The following is a 22,068-nucleotide window of genomic DNA, read 5'->3' as shown; positions in this document are numbered from 1 at the left end:
CCCTTGACGTATCAAAAATATATATAGAAAAATGATTTGATCAAAGTGTGTATTTGGCCTTACTGGTATTAGCCCATATAAACACATTGAATAACATATTCACTACATGGAACAACAGATAGTCCCCCCCAAAAATCTAAAGGAAGTTTGTTCTGAAGCATCTGTCCTATATCTGAGAGATATAAGAAAGATCAGGAAACATTTGTTGTTTATTTTACATGTATTTAACCCCTTATTTTTGGCACTAAACAGTGTCCATATACTTCCATAAATGTTTTCAGCTGGTACTGGGGGACCTTCAGATGAGTCTTGTGAGGCCCGTGGACGTCCTAGAGCAAAACAACCGACATGTACGTGTTCGTGGGAGTCATAGTGGGGTCATGGAGGGTGATGATAGGCTACTTTCAGTAATTCACGTCTTAGACATTAATTGCAGTAGGCTGCAAGCTGCAAGCTGCCTTGTTGAGTTCATTACCTTACACATACAGTTGAAGTTTACATACACCTTAGCCAAAAACATTTAAACTCAGTTTTTCAATATTCCTGAAATTTAATCCTAGTAAGAATTCCCTGTCTTAGGTCAGTTAGGATCACCACTTTATTTTAAGAATGTGAAATGTCAGAATAATGGTAGAGAGAATGATTTATTTCAGCTTTTATTTCTTTCATCACATTCACAGTGGGTCAGAAGTTTACATACAATCAATTGGTAGCATTGCCTTTAAATTATTTAACTTGGGTCAAACGCTTCGGGTAGCCTTCCACAAGCTTCCAACAATAAGTTGGGTGAATTTTGGCCCATTCCTCCTGACAGAGCTGGTGTAATTGAGTCAGGTTTGTAGGCCTCCTTGCTCACACACGCTTTTTCAGTTCTGCCCACACATTTGCTATAGGATTGAGGTCAGGGCTTTGTGATGGCCACTCCAACACCTTGACTTTGTTGTCCTTAAGCCATCACAACTTTGGAAGTCTGCTTGGGGTCATTGTCCATTTGGAAGACCCATTTGCAACCAAGCTTTAACTTCCTGACTGAGGTCTTGAGATGTTGCTTGAATATATCCACATAATTTTCCATCCTCATGATGCCATCTATTTTGTGAAGTGCACCAGTCCCTCCTGCAGCAAAGCACCCCCACAACATGATGCTGCCACCCCAGTGCTTCACGGTTGGGATGGTGTTCTTCGGCTTGCAAGCCTCCCCCTTTTTCCTCCAGACATAACGATGGTCATTATGGCCAAACAGTTCTATTTTTGTTTCATCAGACCAGAGGACTTTTCTCCAAAAAGTACGATCTTGTCCCCATGTGCAGTTGAAAACTGTATTCTGGATTTTTTATGGCGGTTTTGGAGCAGTGGCTTCTTCCTTGCTGAGCAGCCTTTCAGGTTATGTCGATATAGGACTCGTTTTACTGTGGATATAGATACTTTTGTGCCTGTTTCCTCCAGCATTTTCACAAGGTCCTTTGCTGTTGTTCTGGGATTGATTTGCACTTTTCGCACCAAAGTACGTTCATCTCTAGGAGACAGAACACGTCTCCTTCCTGAGTGGTATGATGGCTGCGTGGTCCCATGGTGTTTATACTTGGGTACAATAGTTTGTACAGATGAACATGGTACCTTCAGGAGTTTGGAAATTTCTCCCAAGGATGAACCAGACTTGTGGAGGTCTACAATGTTTTTTCTGAGGTCTTGGCTGATATCTTTTGATTTTCCCATGATGTCAAGCAAAGAGGCACTGAGTTTGAAGGTAGGCCTTGAAATCCATCCGCAGGTACACCTCCAATTGACTCAAATGATGTCAATTAGCCTATCAGAAGCTTCTAAAGCCATGACATCATTTTCTGGAATTTTCCAAGCTGTTTAAAGGCACAGTCAACTTAGTGTGTGTAAACTTCTGACCCACTGGAATTGTGATACAGTGAATTATAAGTGACATAATCTGTCTGTTAACAATTGTTGGAAAAATGACTTGTGTCATGCACAAAGTAGATGTCCTAACCGACTTGCCAAAACTATAGTTTGTTAACAAGAAATTTGTGGAGTGTTGGAAAAACGAGTTTTAATGACTCCAACCTAAGTGTATGTAAACTTCCGACTTCAACTTTACGTTCACATGACTAACTGATGACTGAACATTCTGGATCTCAATCAAGCTGTGTGGAAGTCATACATTTTTCATGGCTTTTTAAATATAATTTATTAGTAGGCCTAACAAAATAAAAACAAAAATAAATCCTCTGTTTGGCTTCAACCTCATGATCAACTCTAAACTTATATGATCTACTTACCTGGGTGAGTTTTAGTAGGAGTAATGTATGTGTATGTGGAAGCTACATTAAAAGGTCCAGAATTGTTATTAACTTTTTGTATTAGCAGTAACATTGCGACTAATGGAGAATGAGCAAATGATTAAGTTAATATTCCTTTCTTCTGAGCAATGTAGCTTTCATTGGTTGCAATTCATGTTCTCTTTCCCTTATCAATAATTTGCCATCAAAATCACCTCCAGTAAGGACATTTACTGGGACATCCTGATCAGACACAAGACAACGAGACAGTGGATGGGAAATCTATTAAGACTTTTAATTTCGTAATGTTTTTTAACAATACAATTTGAACACGTATTGATAACATTTTGCCTGAATAAGTTACATAATAAATAAATTAAATTAAATACTGATTGTATGTTTGATATTGGGTCATCCCCACACTTTCTGGTACAGTACTAGAATGAGATGAAGAAAGATTAGACAGTGATGTTATCAATCTGAAGATTATCCAGGAAGTATATCGGCATTGGAAGACACATTGAACTCCCAATGAATGGAGCTGACTGAAACAATGGCAACAGTTGGCTCTGGTACTTCCTGATCTCGATTATGACAACGTCTCAGTCTAATCCCTCTTTGTCTCATTCTGGCTACAGAAAGCCTAAAGGGGGAAAGAAATACCTTCACAACACAGACAGACAGACAGACAGACAGACAGACAGACAGACAGACAGACAGACAGACAGACAGACAGACAGACAGACAGACAGACAGACAGACAGACAGACAGACAGACAGACAGACAGACAGACAGACAGACAGACAGAAGGATCAGGCATTTGCAGCATAGCCTCACCTAGTCTCCTGTTGCTTTCCCTGGAATAACCTAGCATAGACAGTTCTCCCCACCAACCTCTCCACTGACTCTGAAAGTGATACACTCCTAACATAAATCAGGTGATATCAGCACAGATTAGGGGAAGAGACTGGTTCAGATGAAAACCAGCATACACAGTGGTTGTCCAGGACCAGACAGAGTACAGTAGGCCTAAAGCATCTCCATCCACAAGAGGTAGCATGTTACTCTCCCGCGTTTCTCTCTCTCGTCATCCTAAGTGCAGCAGACAGAGAACGTCTTTGACCACAGTGATTATCACGGTCGTCAGTCTGTCCCATTGTCACCATTCAACATGGTTTTCTACAGTTCTACGATGAAAGCTGCTCGTGATATGCTTCAACATGAAAGCTTGGCACATTGATTGGTAACTCTGCTTAGAAGCACCTGCTGCTAAGCTGTTGTTCCCTACAAATGCTGTTTTGAATTCAAATACATGTGTACCTACACACTGAAGAAGACTGTGAAGCCGAAACATCTGTGTATGCTATCCCTGATGCAGTGAAAACCGTATAATGAACTAAGCTTTATGCAACATCTTTTTAAGTGAGGACCCATTTTGATTAGAGTAACGACAAGACAGAGATATGGGGGCCTGGTATTTCCCAATGGCTGTGCCCTTCACATACACCATATTGCACTTAGTGCAATGGTTATTATTCAGAGACTGGGTGGGGAACATCAGAGCCATATGGATAGAAATAAATATGTCTCTGGGGAACATTGGTAGGATCACAGTTTGTTGTTCACACAATGGTCTTTAAGAAGGGTGTCGAGTCAGCTAGGAGGTTAGGAAAGCACACTCTGTGTTGTATTCTCCCAATGAACATAACACCGGCCTGGTCCAAAAACAACCCCTAGCCCCTACACCCCTTTGGTTTCCTAATCTACATGAACCAGATAGGCAGAAGAAATATGGCAGAAGTTCCCCTAAGCCTATTGGAAGACTAGGTGGAGCCGTTGCCATACTGCTAACAGAGGCTGTGGGTTGATATCAGACCAGGCCATAATCAGTGCTCGCATACTTCACTAATTGACAGGCCATACAACTAATCGGAATCACAACAGCTGAATTAAGTCTGTCATGACCTCAGAACCATTGGATCTGGTAGAACATCATGTGTAAATACTGAACGTTCTGACCCTGCCTTGTCAATCACTGATAGCCCGGAAACACAGACAACTTCATCATGATCCATGTTAGGGAGAAGTACAGTATTCACCTCCTCAGCTCTTTACTGATGGGACACCCCTGGTGGTCATTTAAAATGAATATGGCCAATCCCATACGAACCCCTAGCCTCTAGCCGCTCGCCCCAGGGCACAACTTCTAGTAGGCTGGATAGCTGTGAGCGATATGGGGAAAGTTCCACATAGCCTATCAGGGGAATGGTGGAGCTATTACCATATTGATTATATCTGTCCAGAACTATCCTCCTCAAGTGCCTAGGGGGTAGGGGCTAGGGGTCGATATGCAACTGGCCCAGAGAGAGATTGTGGTCTCAGGGAACACCTGTGTCACTTCCTGCAATCAGAACAGCCTCTCTTTGGGATAGATTTATTTCCTGATTCTACCTGTTTTTACAGTATGGGATAAAGCACCGAAAAATCTAAGCTAAAATCATGAAATTGTTTCATGAAATTAATTGACATTGTTATCCTGCGCATAACCTTTATTTGACCTTTATATCTCCATAACAACAGGTGTAAACAGTGACTGTGGCCCTTACAGTGTGTAGAGCACCAAGCTGTTTCCTCCAAACACTGTGGGAGGTCCTCATAAACCAGTGACCACATGTTCTCATACACTGATGAGAACATACACTCTGGTAATATGGTCGTGTAGCACGCGCTGAAGCCTCTCAGAGTGATTGCTATTTATCTCTTGGCTTAATAGGATGTTTACCAGTTTTTTTCTCTTAGAGAAAAAAAAGACAAACAACGAATTGAACATGGTTCATTAGGTTTTAGTGACCCCCTCACAGTGTTATATATTCCAGAAACAGACTAGTGTTGAGACCACAATTAAAATAGGCACAAAATGTGAAGGAGTCTCTCTTCTCTCTCTCCCTCTCTCTCTCTCTCTCTTACAGATCAACCGTACAAAATCAATACTCAGAGACATTGCACACTTAGTCTACACAAAGAAGGAGCTACAAGTATATTTGCAACAATTCAGATAAATATACAATGTGTGTGTGTGTGTGTGTGTGTGTGTGTGTGTGTGTGTGTGTGTGTGTGTGTGTGTGTGTGTGTGTGTGTGTGTGTGTGTGTGTGTGTGTATTAACACACACCTACACAAACAGAAGCAGCCAGGCGTGCACAAACACACACACACACACACACACACACACACACACACACACACACACACACACACACACACAGAGTGTGGTGTCTGCCAGCTCTCTCTCTCCACATGCCGACTGTGTGTCTGGCACTAGGGGAAAGGTCTGGAGACATGGACAAGCTGTGTGCCCTGTCTGTCTGCCCAGTCCGGCTTTAATGGCCTTTATGAATGACTAGGACTCAGTGACTGTGGCTGGGGGAACAGTAGGGGCCCTGTTCAACTGGGTTTCTTTGCTTCCCACTGTAAACAATGTGTTGGATTGTGTGTGACTCCAAATATGCATTGTTCATTTGTTGTATTTGACAATTTTTTATTTAACAGGACCCAAGGGGTGTGTGTGTGTGTGTGTGTGTGTGTGTGTGTGTGTGTGTGTGTGTGTGTGTGTGTGTGTGTGTGTGTGTGTGTGTGTGTGTGTGTGTGTGTGTGTGTGTGATTCCCTCTACCAGTTTTTGTTCCACCAATGCAACTCAGTCTTTTTTCATCTCTTCCAATGCAGTAGCATCTGTCTCTCGACATTGCGTGGGGTACAGACCTGCAGTCACCTCTCTCAAACAGACTACTCACTCACAAAGTGGACAGAGGGGATGGATGGATAGACAGATGGATGGATGGATGGACATTCACAAATCTGTTCCCATTGTTGGGAGGTGTATGTTGAAGTCCGACTAACAAACACACACACACACACACACACACACACACACACACACACACACACACACACACACACACACACACACACACACACACACACACACACACACACACACACACACACAGACACACACACACACAGACACTCGGTCCACCTAAGACCTTCACCACTGCTCCACCATGAGATCCAACGCTCGGTTGACGTTCAGATCCGAATTGAGGCCAAAGTCAGTCTCAACGAATGGGGCAGATGGAGGACTGAGAGGGCGGAGTCCAGAGGCTAGCGACTCCAACCAATCAGCAGGGTCAAAGGTTGCCTGAGCCCGCCTCTTCCGTGAGGTCACAGTGGGAGGCAGGGGAGAAGTACAGATGGAGGGAGGGAGAGGGGGTGGGGCGGCTTGGCGGGGAACCATCGTCGAAGGCGACGGCGGGAGCTCCAGCAGGAGGGAGGAGCAAAGAGGAGAGGACAGAAAGTTGTCATCCTTTGAATGACAACGGAACGGCTGGGATTGGTCTGTTTGGGGAGGAGGGGAGGGGCCAGGGAGGATAGTGACAGGGGATTGGAGGTCTGAGACAGAGGAGGAGTGGGAGTCTAGAAGAGAGGGGGAAGGCAATACAAACAAACAAAAGCCTGTAATTATCCATGACCAGTCTTGGTGACTACGGAACTATAAAGTGCCATTGTTAAGAGGCCAGAGAGCTATCCACTCACCCACACAGATGGTAGGTTCCTCCAGAATGTCCTCTATTGACTGACTGGGGTCCATCTAAGGAGGGCAGGACAGAGACAGGGAAATCACCCAAGGGTTTACTTGACAGGGTCACCTTTTACAAAATACAATGAATGTCAGCAGTGACTCTGATTTAAACACACACACACATACACACACACACACACACACACACACACACACACACACACACACACACACACACACACACACATACACACACACACACACACACACACACACACACACACACACACACACACACACACACACACACACACACACACACACACACACACACACACACACACACACACACACACACACTGACCAGTACTCTGTTAATGGCCTCCTGCAGCTCCTCCTCCAGACTGCAGACGCTGGGTGGGGCTTGAATGGGACTGGCTGTGATCTGCATAGGCAGCTCAAAGTCCTGGCCAATCACGTCCCACGGCTGGCAGCAGAACACCTGATTGGACAGTGGAAGTTAAATTGTACATACTGTACGAAGCTATACAGTATTTAATTGTGAATATTGTAAATGGTAAGATAAAATCACAGTGATGTGTTGCACTGTCTCAGCTAAATCTTGTGGATGATATAGTTGTGTACCTGTGTGAAGTTTGTTGGGGAGAGATGAGTCAAGTATAGGAGAGACTATGATGTATCTGTCTGTCTGAGTCAGGTATAGGAGAGACTATGATGTATCTGTCTGTCTGAGTCAGGTATAGGAGAGACTATGGTGTATCTGTCTGTCTGAGTCAGGTATAGGAGAGACTATGATGTATCTGTCTGTCTGAGTCAAGTATAGGAGAGACTATGGTGTATCTGTCTGTCTGAGTCAGGTATAGGAGAGACTATGATGTATCTGTCTGTCTGAGTCAGGTATAGGAGAGACTATGGTGTATCTGTCTGTCTGAGTCAGGTATAGGAGAGACTATGGTGTATCTGTCTGTCTGAGTCAGGTATAGGAGAGACTATGGTGTATCTGTCTGTCTGAGTCAGGTATAGGAGAGACTATGGTGTATCTGTCTGTCTGAGTCAGGTATAGGAGCGACTATGGTGTATCTGTCTGTCTGAGTCAGGTATAGGAGAGACTATGGTGTATCTGTCTGTCTGAGTCAGGTATAGGAGAGACTATGGTGTATCTGTCTGTCTGAGTCAGGTATAGGAGAGACTATGGTGTATCTGTCTGTCTGAGTCAGGTATAGGAGAGACTATGGTGTATCTGTCTGTCTGAGTCAGGTATAGGAGAGACTATAGTGTATCTGTCTGTCTGAGTCAGGTATAGGAGAGACTATCTGATGTGTCTGTCTGTCTGAGTCAGGTATAGGAGAGACTATGGTGTATCTGTCTGAGTCAGGCGTGTTAGTTTACCTGTGTGAACAGGATCTCTGTCTGTCCTTCCCTCTCTGGTGTCCCTCTGGGCCATCCTGGATCCTGTTGCAGGAAGGGATGGAGGGAACCCCCACAGGATAGAGACAGAGGAGGAGATAGCCTCTCCCTGGGCCTGCTCCTCATCCTCTCCCTCATCTCCAGCTCCAGGCTCAGCTCCTGCTGCTCCTCTTCCGACCGCCAGGAGGCGCCAGTCGACAGTGGCGAAGAGGAGCATGGGGGGAGACCGGGGTGGGGCGTCGACGATGGGGTTAACGCAGGGGCCAGGAAGCCACACTGCTCCCCCACCACACTGACCCCTATTCCATTGGGAATTCCATTGGTATGACCATTTGGAATGTCATTAACAATTCCGTTTGGAACCCCGCTCAGAATTCCAGTGGACTGGATGTAGACCTGATGGTTAGGGCTGTTGGTGGGGGAATCAGTTCCAGAGCTTGTGCTGGAGCTGGGGTAGTGGCTGGGGGTGAGCAAGGAGGTGGGGGTAAGGGGTTCCAGGCTGGTACCCAGCTGGCAGAGGGGCACAGGGGTCAAGCACAGTTGGGGCAGCTGGAAAGGGCGGAGCCTCTGGAGGAGGGCGGGCTTGGTGCCGGAGACAGGAAGACCTCGCTTACGCAGCTGCTGTCGCAACTCAGACACCTGGGAGAGAAGGAGGACGGAGTGTGACAGAGGAGAGGGTCAGGGACAGCAAATAGAGAGGGATGAGAGAAAGAGGTCAGAGAATGAAGAGAAGCAAGCAAGGACAAAAGAATGAAGAGGAGGTACAGATAAATAGGAAGTGAGAAGTGCTATAAACATTCAAATGTTCAAGTTATTGTCCTGCCCATATTACCGTGAGGTCGACCAGGTTAGATGAGAGGAGCTCAGACTTGTTGGAGGGACTTGTGTCCACAGAGGTGTGGTTTGTTGCCTTGGATACAGGCTGAGGGTCCTGGTGCATGGCTCCAGAGAACCTCACCATTTGGTTGGTGTCTCCGCTTTGATAAAAACAAAACATTCATGCTAGTTGCCAGCGCACATGTAATGGTTAACCAACGTTAAATGGTCTGATGAACCGTATAACATCTGAATGAAACCACAGTTCTTGTGAGAAGGCCCAGGGGGAGGGAGGTTTGGTGTGGTGTATGTAGTGGTACCTACCTGGGTGTGACGGTGAGCTGCTGCTGTTGCTGCTGGTCCTGTTGCTGCTGGTTCTGCTGTTGTTGTTGGTTCTGGAGGATCTGCAGCTGGAGGAACACCTGCTGTTGCTGCAGGAGGCTGGAGTAGGCGGGGTCTAAGAGCTGGGCCGGGGTGGGGTTCCTCTGACTGGCCCCTCCCCCTGAGCACAATGTTAATAATGATCAACTTCCCTGCTATTTAGTGGACTCATTTTGACAACATTTGTCATGTAAAGTACATTGGGCTGCAAGTATTGTATGAAAGGTAAAATATACATAAAAGATAATCCTGTTTTTTAAAGTATAAAGACTATTACCGGCAGTCCCGGCCGTGCATCTCTGGTCGGGGGGAATGTACTGGTGGTATTTCAGTTTCCTCATCTTGGGCTGTGAATCCCGGGGTTTCCGCAGGCGGGGGGGGCGAGAGGAAGTCAGGGAGGGAGGTGTGAGAGGCTGGGCTGTCTGAGAAAGGAAGAGGGAGAGGAGGGAGGGGATGGGGAGGGGGAGACAGAGAATGAATCAAAGTAATATTTCTCATGTCCCATATTTTTATTAGAAATATATTATTCAAGCATTGTCAAAATCCATAAACAGTGTAACCTGAGAGAGGTCAGATCAGTTCTGAAAGTACTACCACGTTATGAGTTCTTAAGGCAGAGTTAACAGCAGGATGTATACAATATGTCATGTGACATATGTGATCCTTTCAGGTTGTAATGGTTGAACAGTCAGTATCCTAGCTGAATCCTGGCATTAAACGCATGTGTGAAACCGTGACAACTGACAGTGTGTCCAGTCAGCTGTGACATCTAGCAGGTGTGTGTTTGTGTGTGTGTGCATGGGAAGGGTGTCTTAATCCATAGGGCATAGTTCTGTTGGGAGTGACTGTCGACACTAATGAATGCGTAACACCAGAGTGTGTGTACATTATGCTATGTGGTTGAATACCTATCAGTAGACACCGGGAGAAGAAGAGTGCCTACTGATATACTGTATCTGACCCTCACAGTCAAAACATGTCTGTCTCTCTATGCAGACAATGCATTAACATCTGTAATACTGTAATACTGTAATACCGTAATACTGTAATACTGTAATACTGTATATGCATGGGATTATTTTTGATTGACTTCACCACCAATCAATCAATAAATCAATCAATCCATTGTTAATGCTTCAATCAATTCATTCTTAATTTCTTTCATGATTTTTACAGATGCATTTACACATTGTTCTGGATGTGTGTTTGGTCTATTTCTGAGTAGCCCTGTTCCAGTACCTTTGGCAGCAGGGGCGTGGCATGGGAGGTCAGATACATCCCCTTTGGTCTCCCGGTCGTTGCCATGGAGTTGGAGTCGCCCACGGTCATGCTCATTGGCTGGCTGATGCCCTCGGTTGCTGGGAGCAACGCCAAGATAGACTGCAGGAAAGCAGGACAGAAATATAAACAGGTAATAGCAAATGCTGTAGTCCAAACATTACTTGCAGTTCTAAAGTCAGTTTTGTGTTTCCCGTGTTGATGGTTGAGGTTAGGATTTAGGGAAAGGTAATCTCACCTGATGGTTGAGGTTAGGATTTAGGGAAAGGTAATCTCACTTGATGGTTGAGGTTAGGATTTAGGGGAAGGTAATCTCACCTGATGGTTGAGGTTAGGATTTAGGGGAAGGTAATCTCACCTGATGGTTGAGGTTAGGATTTAGGGGAAGGTAATCTCACCTGATGGTTGAGGTTAGGATTTAGGGGAAGGTAATCTCATTTGATGGTTGAGGTTAGGATTTAGGGGAAGGTAATCTCACCTGATGGTTGAGGTTAGGATTTAGGGGAAGGTAATCTCATTTAATGGTTGAGGTTAGGATTTAGGGGAAGGTAATCTCACCTGATGGTTGAGGTTAGGATTTAGGGGAAGGTAATCTCACCTGATGGTTGAGGTTAGAATTTAGGGGAAGGTAATCTCATTTAATGGTTGAGGTTAGGATTTAGGGGAAGGTAATCTCACCTGAACATGGGCGGGACTGTGGGTAAGGGGCAAGACCCCAGGCGACAGGTCACTCAGTGATTGGTCGTCTGAGAACCCCGGCGACGAGGAGAGGGCTGGTGATTGAAGGACCCCGAGTTGCTCGGGGGACAAGGAGGAAGAGCAGGAAGAGATGTCATCTTGGAAGACATCTGAGGAGGGAGGGAAGGAGACAGGGCCTAAGGGAAGAGGGGGAGGAAGAATAGGTTAATTAGTAATGACATCTGGACTGTTTGAAAATGTCTATATTTCTTTCGTGCATGTGTGCGTGTGCGTGTGCGTGTGCGTTAACTCACGGTTCTCCGGAGGCAGTATGTGTTTGTGCAGGAGGTCCAGAGGTCCGGGCCGATGCTGGACCTTCTCTCCAAGGTTGTTAGCCAGCCGAGCCTTCTTCTGCCTTCCGGCCCCACACACACTCCTGTCTATTAAAGAGAGAAGCAACACACTCCTGTCTATTAGAGAGAGAAGCAACACACTCCTGTCTATTAGAGAGAGAAGCAACACACTCCTGTCTGTTAGAGAGAGAAGCAACACACTCCTGTCTATTAGAGAGAGAAGCAACACACTCCTGTCTATTAGAGAGAGAAGCAACACACTCCTGTCTGTTAGAGAGAGAAGCAACACACTCCTGTCTATTAGAGAGAGAAGCAACACACTCCTGTCTATTAGAGAGAGAAGCAACACACTCCTGCCTGTTAGAGAGAGAAGCAACACACTCCTGTCTGTTAGAGAGAGAAGTAACACACTCCTGTCTATTAGAGAGAGAAGCAACACACTCCTGTCTATTAGAGAGAGAAGCAACACACTCCTGCCTGTTAGAGAGAGAAGCAACACACTCCTGTCTGTTAGAGAGAGAAGTAACACACTCCTGTCTATTAGAGAGAGAAGCAACACACTCCTGTCTATTAGAGAGAGAAGCAACACACTCCTGTCTATTAGAGAGAGAAGCAACACACTCCTGCCTGTTAGAGAGAGAAGCAACACACTCCTGTCTGTTAGAGAGAGAAGTAACACACTCCTGTCTATTAGAGAGAGAAGCAACACACTCCTGTCTGTTAGAGAGAGAAGCAACACACTCCTGTCTGTTAGAGAGAGAAGTAACACACTCCTGTCTATTAGAGAGAGAAGCAACACACTCCTGTCTGTTAGAGAGAGAAGTAACAGGAGTTGAGAGCAGATTTGTGTTTGTGTATGCATAACTGTGTTGCTGTGGGCACTCAATCCCAGTTCAACACAGCAAGGGTACACAAAACGTCTGCCTTAAAGGAACCACATACCCCTGGAGACACATAAATAACAACAACAACACAACCAGAAATGCAACAATAATAGTGGTATTTTAATCACAATGGACAATGAGATAAATACAAGAGGAAAGGTTACAGAGAAGAAGAGGGAGAGAGGATAGAGAGTAGAAGAGAGAAGAGGACAGGATATAGAGGAGAAGGGAGAAGCTGACAGGAGAAAAGAGAGGGAGAGTGTACAGAGGAAAAGTGAGGCGAGGATAAGATAGAGAGTAGAAGAGAGAGGAGGAGAGGATAGAGAGTAGAAGAGAGAGGAGGACAGGATAGAGAGTAGAGGAGAGAGGAGGACAGGATAGAATAAGAGAGAGGAGGAGAGGATAGAGAGGAGAAGAAGGTAGAGAGGAGAAGAGAGAGGAGGACAGGATAGAGAGTAGAGGAGAGAGGAGGACAGGATAGAATAAGAGAGAGGATAGAGAGGAGAAGAGAGAGGAGGAGAAGATAGAGATAAGAAAAGAGAGGAGAAGAGGAGAAGAGAAGAGGAGAGAAGAGAAGAGAAGAGAATAGAAGAGAAGAGAAGAGAAGAGGGGATGAGAGGATAGAAAAGAGAAGAGAGAGGAGGAGAGGATAAAGATGAGAAGAGAGGAGGAGAGGATAGAGAGTAGAAGAGAGAGGAGGACAGGATAGAGAGAAGAAGAGAGAGGAGGACAAGAAAAGAGAGAGGAGGATAGTAGAAGAGAGATGAGAGGGTACAGAGGAGGAGAGGAGGGTGAGAGAGATGTGAGTGGTTGAGAAAACGACAGTTCTCCACCCCTGGATGGGTGGGGTTTTGTGTTCTGTCCATCATTGCTTGGCTGACAGGTTTAATCCAATGAAACCTGCCTGTAATGGAGAGCAACATGGTTCACATCTAGGTGTGATTGACAGCTAATGGAATACCAATTCCATCATAGGGCTCTGAACCTTCATTTCCTCATCACTTTACAGGTAAAGAGGAGTGGAGGAATTAGAGTAGATAAGAGAAAATGGATTGAGACAGAGAGAGAGAAACACTGAGAGAGAGAGGTAGTGAGAGAGAGAGAGAGAGAGAGAGAGAGAGAGAGAGAGAGAGAGAGGTAGTTAGAGGGGAAGAGAAAGACAGATGACAGAAACAGAGGTAGGTGATGAGGAGTGTTATGCTTCGTTGGGAGCATACTAAATGAGTCAGACAACAGACAGCAGGAATACAGTGGACAGACAGACGGGGCATCATCACCTTGTGCAGTTTTAATGTTCAGACCACAAAGGGGCGACTTCTGAGTGGCGCCATCGTCAGTTAGACGCTGCATTGGGAGATAGCAGGTCAAACCAGCAAACCCGTTTTGGGGTCAGTTCCATTTCGATTCAATTCATTTAAATGACAACCAGTCTCTTCTTTACAGTGAGACATCAAGTCTCTTCTTTAGGTTGAGAGAAACAGTGAGCTACTCACCAGAGCTTTACTCTGGTCTTTCTCTCCTTTGCGAGAGGAACAGGTAGTTTTCAACCCTAGAGAGAGAGAGAGAGAGAGAGAGAGAGAGAGAGAGAGAGAGAGAGAGAGAGAAAGTCATTAGAAGGTAGTATAAAGTAGAGAGAACACCCAACCCTGTCAGTAAACATTAACAGTGACTCCACTCACCAGAGTCGATTTCATTTTGCCTTCGGTTCTGAATCCTCAACTGCAAGACTGAAAGACAAGCAGTAGAGAGGTGGTGAATTAGATGTATGAGAATACCTGGAATAACCTGCAAGGTAACTATGGGTAAAAGGTACTGTCCTATGTTCTGTAGTACAATATCCCTCTGTAATAGTATAGTAACATGTGACTGAGCAATCTCTGCACACAGACACCCACTCCATCCACACACACACATACACTGAACACACATCTTCACACTAAGAGGTTCATTGGGGGAGGGGCTGATAGGTTTGGGGATGTTTCCCACAATGCATTCCAGTGCTGAGTTTTGAGATCTGAGAGAAATGGAGGGAGGGATGGAGGGAGGGGACAGCAGGATGAGAAGGGTTTGGGGGGGCTGTAACTATTTATCCGTCAGTATGTCTATTTCTGTCACCCCATCCCCCCTTCAGCTGTCCCTCTCTCTCCAGAACTCTCTGCCTCCCTCCCTTCATCACTGTCATGCACGCTAAGTAAATTCTTCCTCCCCTATTTTCTGTCACCCGACCGCCACTCGAAAAGAGACCCCATTACATTACTTCAGTAAAAACACCACTTAGCCTGGTTCTACAGCAATACCTACCTCTTAGCCTGGAAACACCTACCTCGTAGCCTGGTAACTGCTACCTCTTAGCCTGGTAACTGCTACCTCTTAGCCTGGTACTACCTACCTCGTAGCCTGGTACTACCTACCTCGTAGCCTGGTAACTTCTACCTCGTAGCCTGGTAACTTCTACCTCTTAGCCTGGTACTAACTAACTCGTAGCCTGGTAAATTCTACCTCGTAGCCTGGTAACTGATACCTCTTAGCCTGGTACTACCTACCTCGTAGCCTGGTAACTTCTACCTCTTAGCCTGATACTACCTACCTCGTAGCCTGGTAACTTCTACCTCGTAGCCTGGTAACTGCTACCTCTTAGCCTGGTACCACCTACCTCTTAGCCTGGTATTGCTACCTCTTAGCCTGGTACTACCTACCTCGTAGCCGGGTAACTTCTACCTCGTAGCCTGGTAACTGCTACCTCTTAGCCTGGTACTACCTACCTCGTAGCCTGGTAACTGCTACCTCTTAGCCTGGTACTACCTACCTCGTAGCCTGGTAACCCCTACCTCGTAGCCTGGTAACTGCTACCTCTTAGCCTGGTACTATCTACCTCGTAGCCTGGTAACTGCTACCTCTTAGCCTGGTAACACCTACCTCTTAGCCTGGTAACACCTACCTCGTAGCCTGGTAACTGCTACCTCTTAGCCTGGTAACTGCTACCTCTTAGCCTGGTAACACCTACCTCGTAGCCTGGTAACTGCTACCTCTTAGCCTGGTAACACCTACCTCTTAGCCTGGTAACAGCTACCTCTTGGTACCGTATTGGACTGGGTACTCTGATTGACTCACATAGGCCTCCATGCTGACTCGGTCATGGTACTGTATTGGACTGGGTACTCTGATTGACTCACATAGGCCTCCATGCTGACTCGGTCATGGTACTGTATTGGACTGGGTACTCTGATTGACTCACATAGGCCTCCTTGCTGACTCGGTCATGGTACTGTATTGGACTGGGTACTCTGATTGACTCACATAGGCCTCCATGCTGACTCGGTCATGGTACTGTATTGGACTGGGTACTCTGATTGACTCACATAGGCCTCCATGCTGACTCGGTCATGGTACTGTATTGGACTGGGTACTCTGATTGACTCACATAGGCCTCCATGCTGACTCGGTCATGGTACTGTATGTGTAATCGGTTGTGAGGTGGACTAATTGATTGGACTCAGAGGTGAAATTTGACCAGATTTGTATACAGGACCCAACTAAAGTTACAGACATAGACCCTGGCCCGCTCCAGGGAACTAACACATGAAATCATCATTTAAAAGGTACCCAGAAGAGTTGATTGACTACTTATAAACCATTTATAAGCCCTGGACAGATGGTAGGTCAATTTAGTTTACCGTTAACAATTAACAATCTGTAACTGAGTAGAAACAAATGAAGCCAGAATCTTGATGACAGATAAGAGCAGGAAGGTGACAGTGTAAATGACTGAAGTTGTGCATGGATTTAGCTCAGTGAGATTATCTTCCTGCTTTGGGCAAGCGTTCATGGACAGAGAGAGATAACAGAGATTGGATTGAGGTTATAATTGTCTCCTCAACCGTCTATAATGTGAAGTAATCTCAGAGTGAACCTTTTGGTTATCAATGATCATTGATCATTTAGCAGCTACCAAATGCAGTATTATCATTACCATGATTTCACCGCTGATGTAAGTACAGATGTAAGATCTTAATTTGATCGACCTGTTGTTGCAGGAAATGTTCTGCACAACAGGAAATGCACATTTGTAGTTTATTAAAGGTTTAAAAAGGCTTCTAAAGTTTGTAATTTGCCTTTAAAATGTATCAACCCCTACAAAAATGTCACATTTTTACCATCCACACAATAACATACATTTCCTGTTACTGCAGGATTATTTTCCTGCCATGAGAAACTGATCAAATAAAATTGTTGGATATCACCACCACTGTCCACAGGCACAGCACACCCTACCGCTTTTCTGTTTTGACCACAGTCATGGTAACATACTCAAGGTATAGTAGTATATCTTCCTCAACACAAGTTACACAACCCATATTGCCATTCTTCCATCCATAGGCAATTCATTCAACATCAACCAATCAGACAACATTTACATATTGACAAAAGTATTGATTGGTAGCCAACAACCATTTTCTCCATAGCTGAAGAGATAGTGGGTTCAAAGCAGCAGGACAGCTGATACTTAGTTAGCCAGTCTAACTCATTTAAATGTCTCTTCTAATGAATCCAATCTGGAAACCTCAAGACACTTCCTGGTATTTAAATAAATAAATAACCTCATCAAATCTAATCTGAACCTCCAGCTGCCCAAGACAGGCCTGGTAATGAACAGCTGGTGGAAAAAACAACAGCAGGAATGTCTCTATGACCTAATTTCCTGTCCCTACCAAGCCTCTTTATGACAGCAGTAGACTGATAACAACAGCGGCGGCCATTTTTAAGGGGCACATTCCATTTCTAGAACACAACTGCTGCTAGTTAAAGGACAGTAACCTATGGCTGATGGACCTAACACAAAACAAAGAAATCCAACTTGCAAAAGGATTCAGTAGCTGTACACATTTCTTGCTACAGATGTAGGATCTTAATTTGTACCAGTTTGCAACAGCAGGAAAATAATCCTGCAGCAACAGAAAATTGAACTGTTGTTGTGGATTATAATTTGTAGAGGTTGATACATTTTTTGTGAGGCAAATCATGTCAGACATTTTTATGTGGAAATTGCAAACTTTAGAAGACTTTTTAAACCTGCAACTACAGGATAATCAAATTAAGATACGGCATCTGTATAATGTCATCCAAACATTTTCCAATCTTATAACTGTAACTCTAATGCTGTCTTATTTAATTAGTTATGTGTTTGAATTTGCCTAAGAGTTTTTAGTTCACTGTGTACTGAGCCCTCGGTGTAAACAAACAGAACTTCACATCGTTATAGTTTGAAATGGAGACAGGAACAATGTGGCAGTAGCTATATGCCTCTTGTCTCTCATGACAGATTAAAAAATAGCTAGCTGAAAAGATTTGTGGTCAACACTGCTATTCAGGAGAGCTCTGTGGTTTCAATCAATAAATAGATGTACAACGATCAATATGTTTACCTGATTAATCACCCTCATGATTAATATAACCAAGACTAGACTTATCTGCCAATATCCTCCACAATCATACCGGAACAACTTCTATGCTAATGATATAGCAATCAATCATTACTAGTTACCATAGCCATGGGCTTGGCTGACAGCGAGAGAAGAGGCTGAGTGACACTTTATGACATAATACAGACAGCACTATGACCCAAGATCAGCCTAAGGGCAACTTAGTCCCACACCCCAGACCTAATTCCTCCCTGCCAGCCCCACCCCAACCGGCCTGGCCTGATCCAGTCCCACACCAACCGGCCTGATGCAGCCCCACCCCAACCGGCCTGGCCTGATCCAGCCCCACACCAACCGGCCTGGCCTGATCCAGCCCCACCCCAACCGGCCTGGCCTGATCCAGCCCCACCCCAACCGGCCTGGCCTGATCCAGCCCCACCCCAACCGGCCTGGCCTGATCCAGCCCCACACCAACCGGCCTGGCCTGATCCAGCCCCACACCAACCGGCCTGGCCTGATCCAGCCCCACCCCAACCGGCCTGGCCTGATCCAGCCCCACCCCAACCGGCCTGGCCTGATCCAGCCCCACCCCAACCGGCCTGGCCTGATCCAGCCCCACCCCAACCGGCCTGGCCTGATCCAGCCCCACACCAACCGGCCTGGCCTGATCCAGCCCCACCCCAACCGGCCTGGCCTGATCCAGCCCCACACCAACCGGCCTGATCCAGCCCCACCCCAACCGGCCTGGCCTGATCCAGCCCCACCCCAACCGGCCTGATCCAGCCCCACCCCAACCGGCCTGATGCAGCCCCACCCCAACCGGCCTGATGCAGCCCCACCCCAACCGGCCCAGCCAGATCCTCACCTGAGCGGAATTTGTTCCGGATGAGAAGCGACCTCTCAGAGGCCAGCAACGTCATGACGGAGAGGAGGAGGGGAACGAGGGATGAGAGGAGGAACAGAAAGAAAGAGTGGAATCCTGTTTTTATTCCCACTTGGGTGGGAATCAGGAGGAATGGACTCTTCTGATTCTGTCTCTCTCTGTGTGGAAAGCAGAGAACAACAGATAGGGGAGAGATGGAACAGGGGAGGTCAATGCTTTGGTTTATCCCTTGAGAAAAATATACTGACACTGAGTACAAGACACACAGACCAGAGCAGTAGACAGAAGAGAGAGTTATAGAGTGGACAGTAGTAGAGAGACACAAACTATCTGACACACACAGGATAGAGTGGACAGTAGTAGAGACACTATCTGACACCCACAGGATAGAGTGGACAGTAGTAGAGAGACACAAACTATCTGACACACACAGGATAGAGTGGACAGTAGTAGAGACACTATCTGACACCCACAGGATAGAGTGGACAGTAGTAGAGAGACACTGACACACACAGGATAGAGTGGACAGTAGTAGAGAGACACTATCTGACACACACAGGATAGAGTGGACAGTAGTAGAGACACTATCTGACACACACAGGATAGAGTGGACAGTAGTAGAGACACTATCTGACACACAGGATAGAGTGGACAGTAGTAGAGAGACACTATCTGACACACACAGGATAGAGTGGACAGTAGTAGAGAGACACTATCTGACACACACAGGATAGAGTGGACAGTAGTAGAGACACTATCTGACACACAGGATAGAGTGGACAGTAGTAGAGAGACACACTGACACACACAGGATAGAGTGGACAGTAGTAGAGAGACACTGACACACACAGGATAGAGTGGACAGTAGTAGAGAGACACTATCTGACACACACAGGATAGAGTGGACAGTAGTAGAGAGACACACTGACACACACAGGATAGAGTGGACAGTAGTAGAGACACTATCTGACACACAGGATAGAGTGGACAGTAGTAGAGAGACACTATCTGACACACAGGATAGAGTGGACAGTAGTAGAGAGACACTATCTGACACACAGGATAGAGTGGACAGTAGTAGAGAGACACTATCTGACACACAGGATAGAGTGGACAGTAGTAGAGACACTATCTGACACACAGGATAGAGTGGACAGTAGTAGAGACACTATCTGACACACAGGATAGAGTGGACAGTAGTAGAGACACTATCTGACACACACAGAATAGAGTGGACAGTAGTAGAGAGACACTATCTGACACACACAGGATAGAGTGGACAGTAGTAGAGAGACACTATCTGACACACACAGGATAGAGTGGACAGTAGTAGAGACACTATCTGACACCCACAGGATAGAGTGGACAGTAGTAGAGAGACACTATCTGACACACACAGGATAGAGTGGACAGTAGTAGAGAGACACTATCTGACACACACAGGATAGAGTGGACAGTAGTAGAGAGACACTATCTGACACACACAGGATAGAGTGGACAGTAGTAGAGAGACACTATCTGACACCCACAGGATAGAGTGGACAGTAGTAGAGAGACAACATCGACATTGACTAGACCAAGCCTCTCACGGCAGACTGCCACAATCACAGAAAGAGAGGAGGGACACACACACTGTGGATATAACGAGAAAGAAAGAGGAAGAGACAGTAGGAAGCATTTAGAACGACAGAGGAAAAGGGGGAGAGGCGAGGAGAAGAGAGAGACAGGGTGAGTTAGGCCATATGAGTGACAGAGACAGAGGCAGTGACAGATACCCAGATGCTAAACAGTGAGTGCACAGGGGACACTTATTATAATGGACACATAAAAAGCCACAACACCTATCACAGAGGACACAGCTATGCAGAGGACCGTGCTCTGATGGCTGGATGCACAGATTTAAAAGTGAAATAAAGCGAAAACTGCCACAGAGAAATAGATGCTTTTATCTACACACAGAGAACCATGGGAGAGAGACAGAGGTTATTACCACTAATTCACACACCATTTATTGACTATATTGACTATGCCGCTGGCCACCCATAAGACAAATTGGGAAAGCCTGAACAGCATGAAAGTGGACACCCACCGGGTGACTGAGATTATTTACACAAAATCACTGAGCTGGTGTTCATTAACACACAATCATACACACACAGTTATATACAAACTAGATTAGAGCGCTACCCATACAGTAGGATACTGATGAGTCCTCATATCACACAGTAGGGCACTGAGATGCAAAAAGAGAGAGAGAAAGAGAGCGAGGAAGGGAAATAGAGAGGAAGACAGAGAGAGAGAGGGAGGGAGAGTAAATGAGTTAGAATGAAAGACAATACTTACTGAAACAGAGAGAGAAGTCCCTTGGGGGAACTTGGAGTGGGTTTAAGATTAAATTAGAGAGAGGTGCAAGAAGGAAGAGATAACTTCAAGTGCGTTTAATGACGATTTCTTTCATGTTCCTTTTCTTGTCATATTGTTTCTCTCTCTCTCTCCAGACTCGTTAATCCCCTGGAAAAGGGTTCTAAAGGTGAACTTGGGGAGGAAAGAATCTGATGTTCCTTCCTTCCTTATCATAGAACTAACCTTATCCTTCTCTCACTCTTTCTCTCTGGACCTCTCCTGTCCACCCTAAAGCGTCCTGGATCCTTGGTGCCAACTGTGGAGGACTGTCAAAGTTGTCACTCCCCCTCTCCCCTGTCTCTCTCTCTTCCCCTCCCACACCCCTCTCCCCCTCCTTCACCCGTCCCAGCAACATACATCTGTTGACTGATTGGCTGATTGATGGAGAGATCGAGTGACAATAAGTGGTTGTGTGTTTGTGTCTTTGTCAAAAGTATCCACAAAATGGATGACTCATGTAAACATGCACTTGGCATTGTTACAAACTTTGGACAGATACACTACACTAGTCTGAGGCCTATACTTTTTCCTCCCTTATGTATTTAAAAGCAAATAATGATTAGGGATATTGTATATTGCTGAGGTGTGATATGGTGTGGTAGGTAGGTATTACTGTAAGACTTTGCAGTAAGTACTACAGTATGATTTGATGTGTAGACTTCCATTTGATAATGTTC

At 45.6% G+C, this 22,068-nt stretch overlaps 1 protein-coding gene across 1 annotated transcript; it reads right to left on the bottom strand.

Annotated features, from left to right (window-relative positions):
• Nucleotides 1-5,740: 5,740 nt before the first annotated feature.
• LOC106577114 (myocardin) lies at nucleotides 5,741-21,670 on the bottom strand. The gene is made up of 15 exons (XM_045699844.1): nucleotides 21,332-21,670; nucleotides 18,971-19,146; nucleotides 14,365-14,412; nucleotides 14,179-14,234; nucleotides 13,963-14,029; nucleotides 11,763-11,888; nucleotides 11,449-11,645; nucleotides 10,732-10,872; nucleotides 9,770-9,914; nucleotides 9,436-9,613; nucleotides 9,128-9,272; nucleotides 8,278-8,934; nucleotides 7,232-7,369; nucleotides 6,882-6,936; nucleotides 5,741-6,761 (listed from the first exon to the last, which is right to left on the bottom strand). The coding sequence occupies exons 2-15, from the start codon at nucleotides 19,023-19,025 to the stop codon at nucleotides 6,334-6,336; spliced, it is 2,436 nt and encodes an 811-aa protein (XP_045555800.1). The 5' UTR covers nucleotides 19,026-19,146; nucleotides 21,332-21,670; the 3' UTR covers nucleotides 5,741-6,333.
• Between the last annotated feature and the right edge of the window lie 398 nt (nucleotides 21,671-22,068).

This window comes from Salmo salar, chromosome ssa02, assembly GCF_905237065.1.
Source record: "Salmo salar chromosome ssa02, Ssal_v3.1, whole genome shotgun sequence".
In the NCBI taxonomy this organism is placed as follows: Eukaryota; Metazoa; Chordata; class Actinopteri; order Salmoniformes; family Salmonidae; genus Salmo; species Salmo salar.
This window is presented reverse-complemented; position numbering and strand designations above follow the sequence as displayed.

Coding starts and splice junctions, on each gene's coding strand:
- LOC106577114 (XM_045699844.1), bottom strand. CDS start 19,025: ATGACGTTGCTGGCCTCTGAGAGGTCGCTTCTCATCCGGAACAAATTC. Junction 11,646..11,762: donor CATACTGCCTCCGGAGAACC/GTGAGTTAACGC, acceptor CTCTTCCCTTAG/GCCCTGTCTCCTTCCCTCCC. Junction 9,273..9,435: donor CAGCTCACCGTCACACCCAG/GTAGGTACCACT, acceptor TTTTTATCAAAG/CGGAGACACCAACCAAATGG.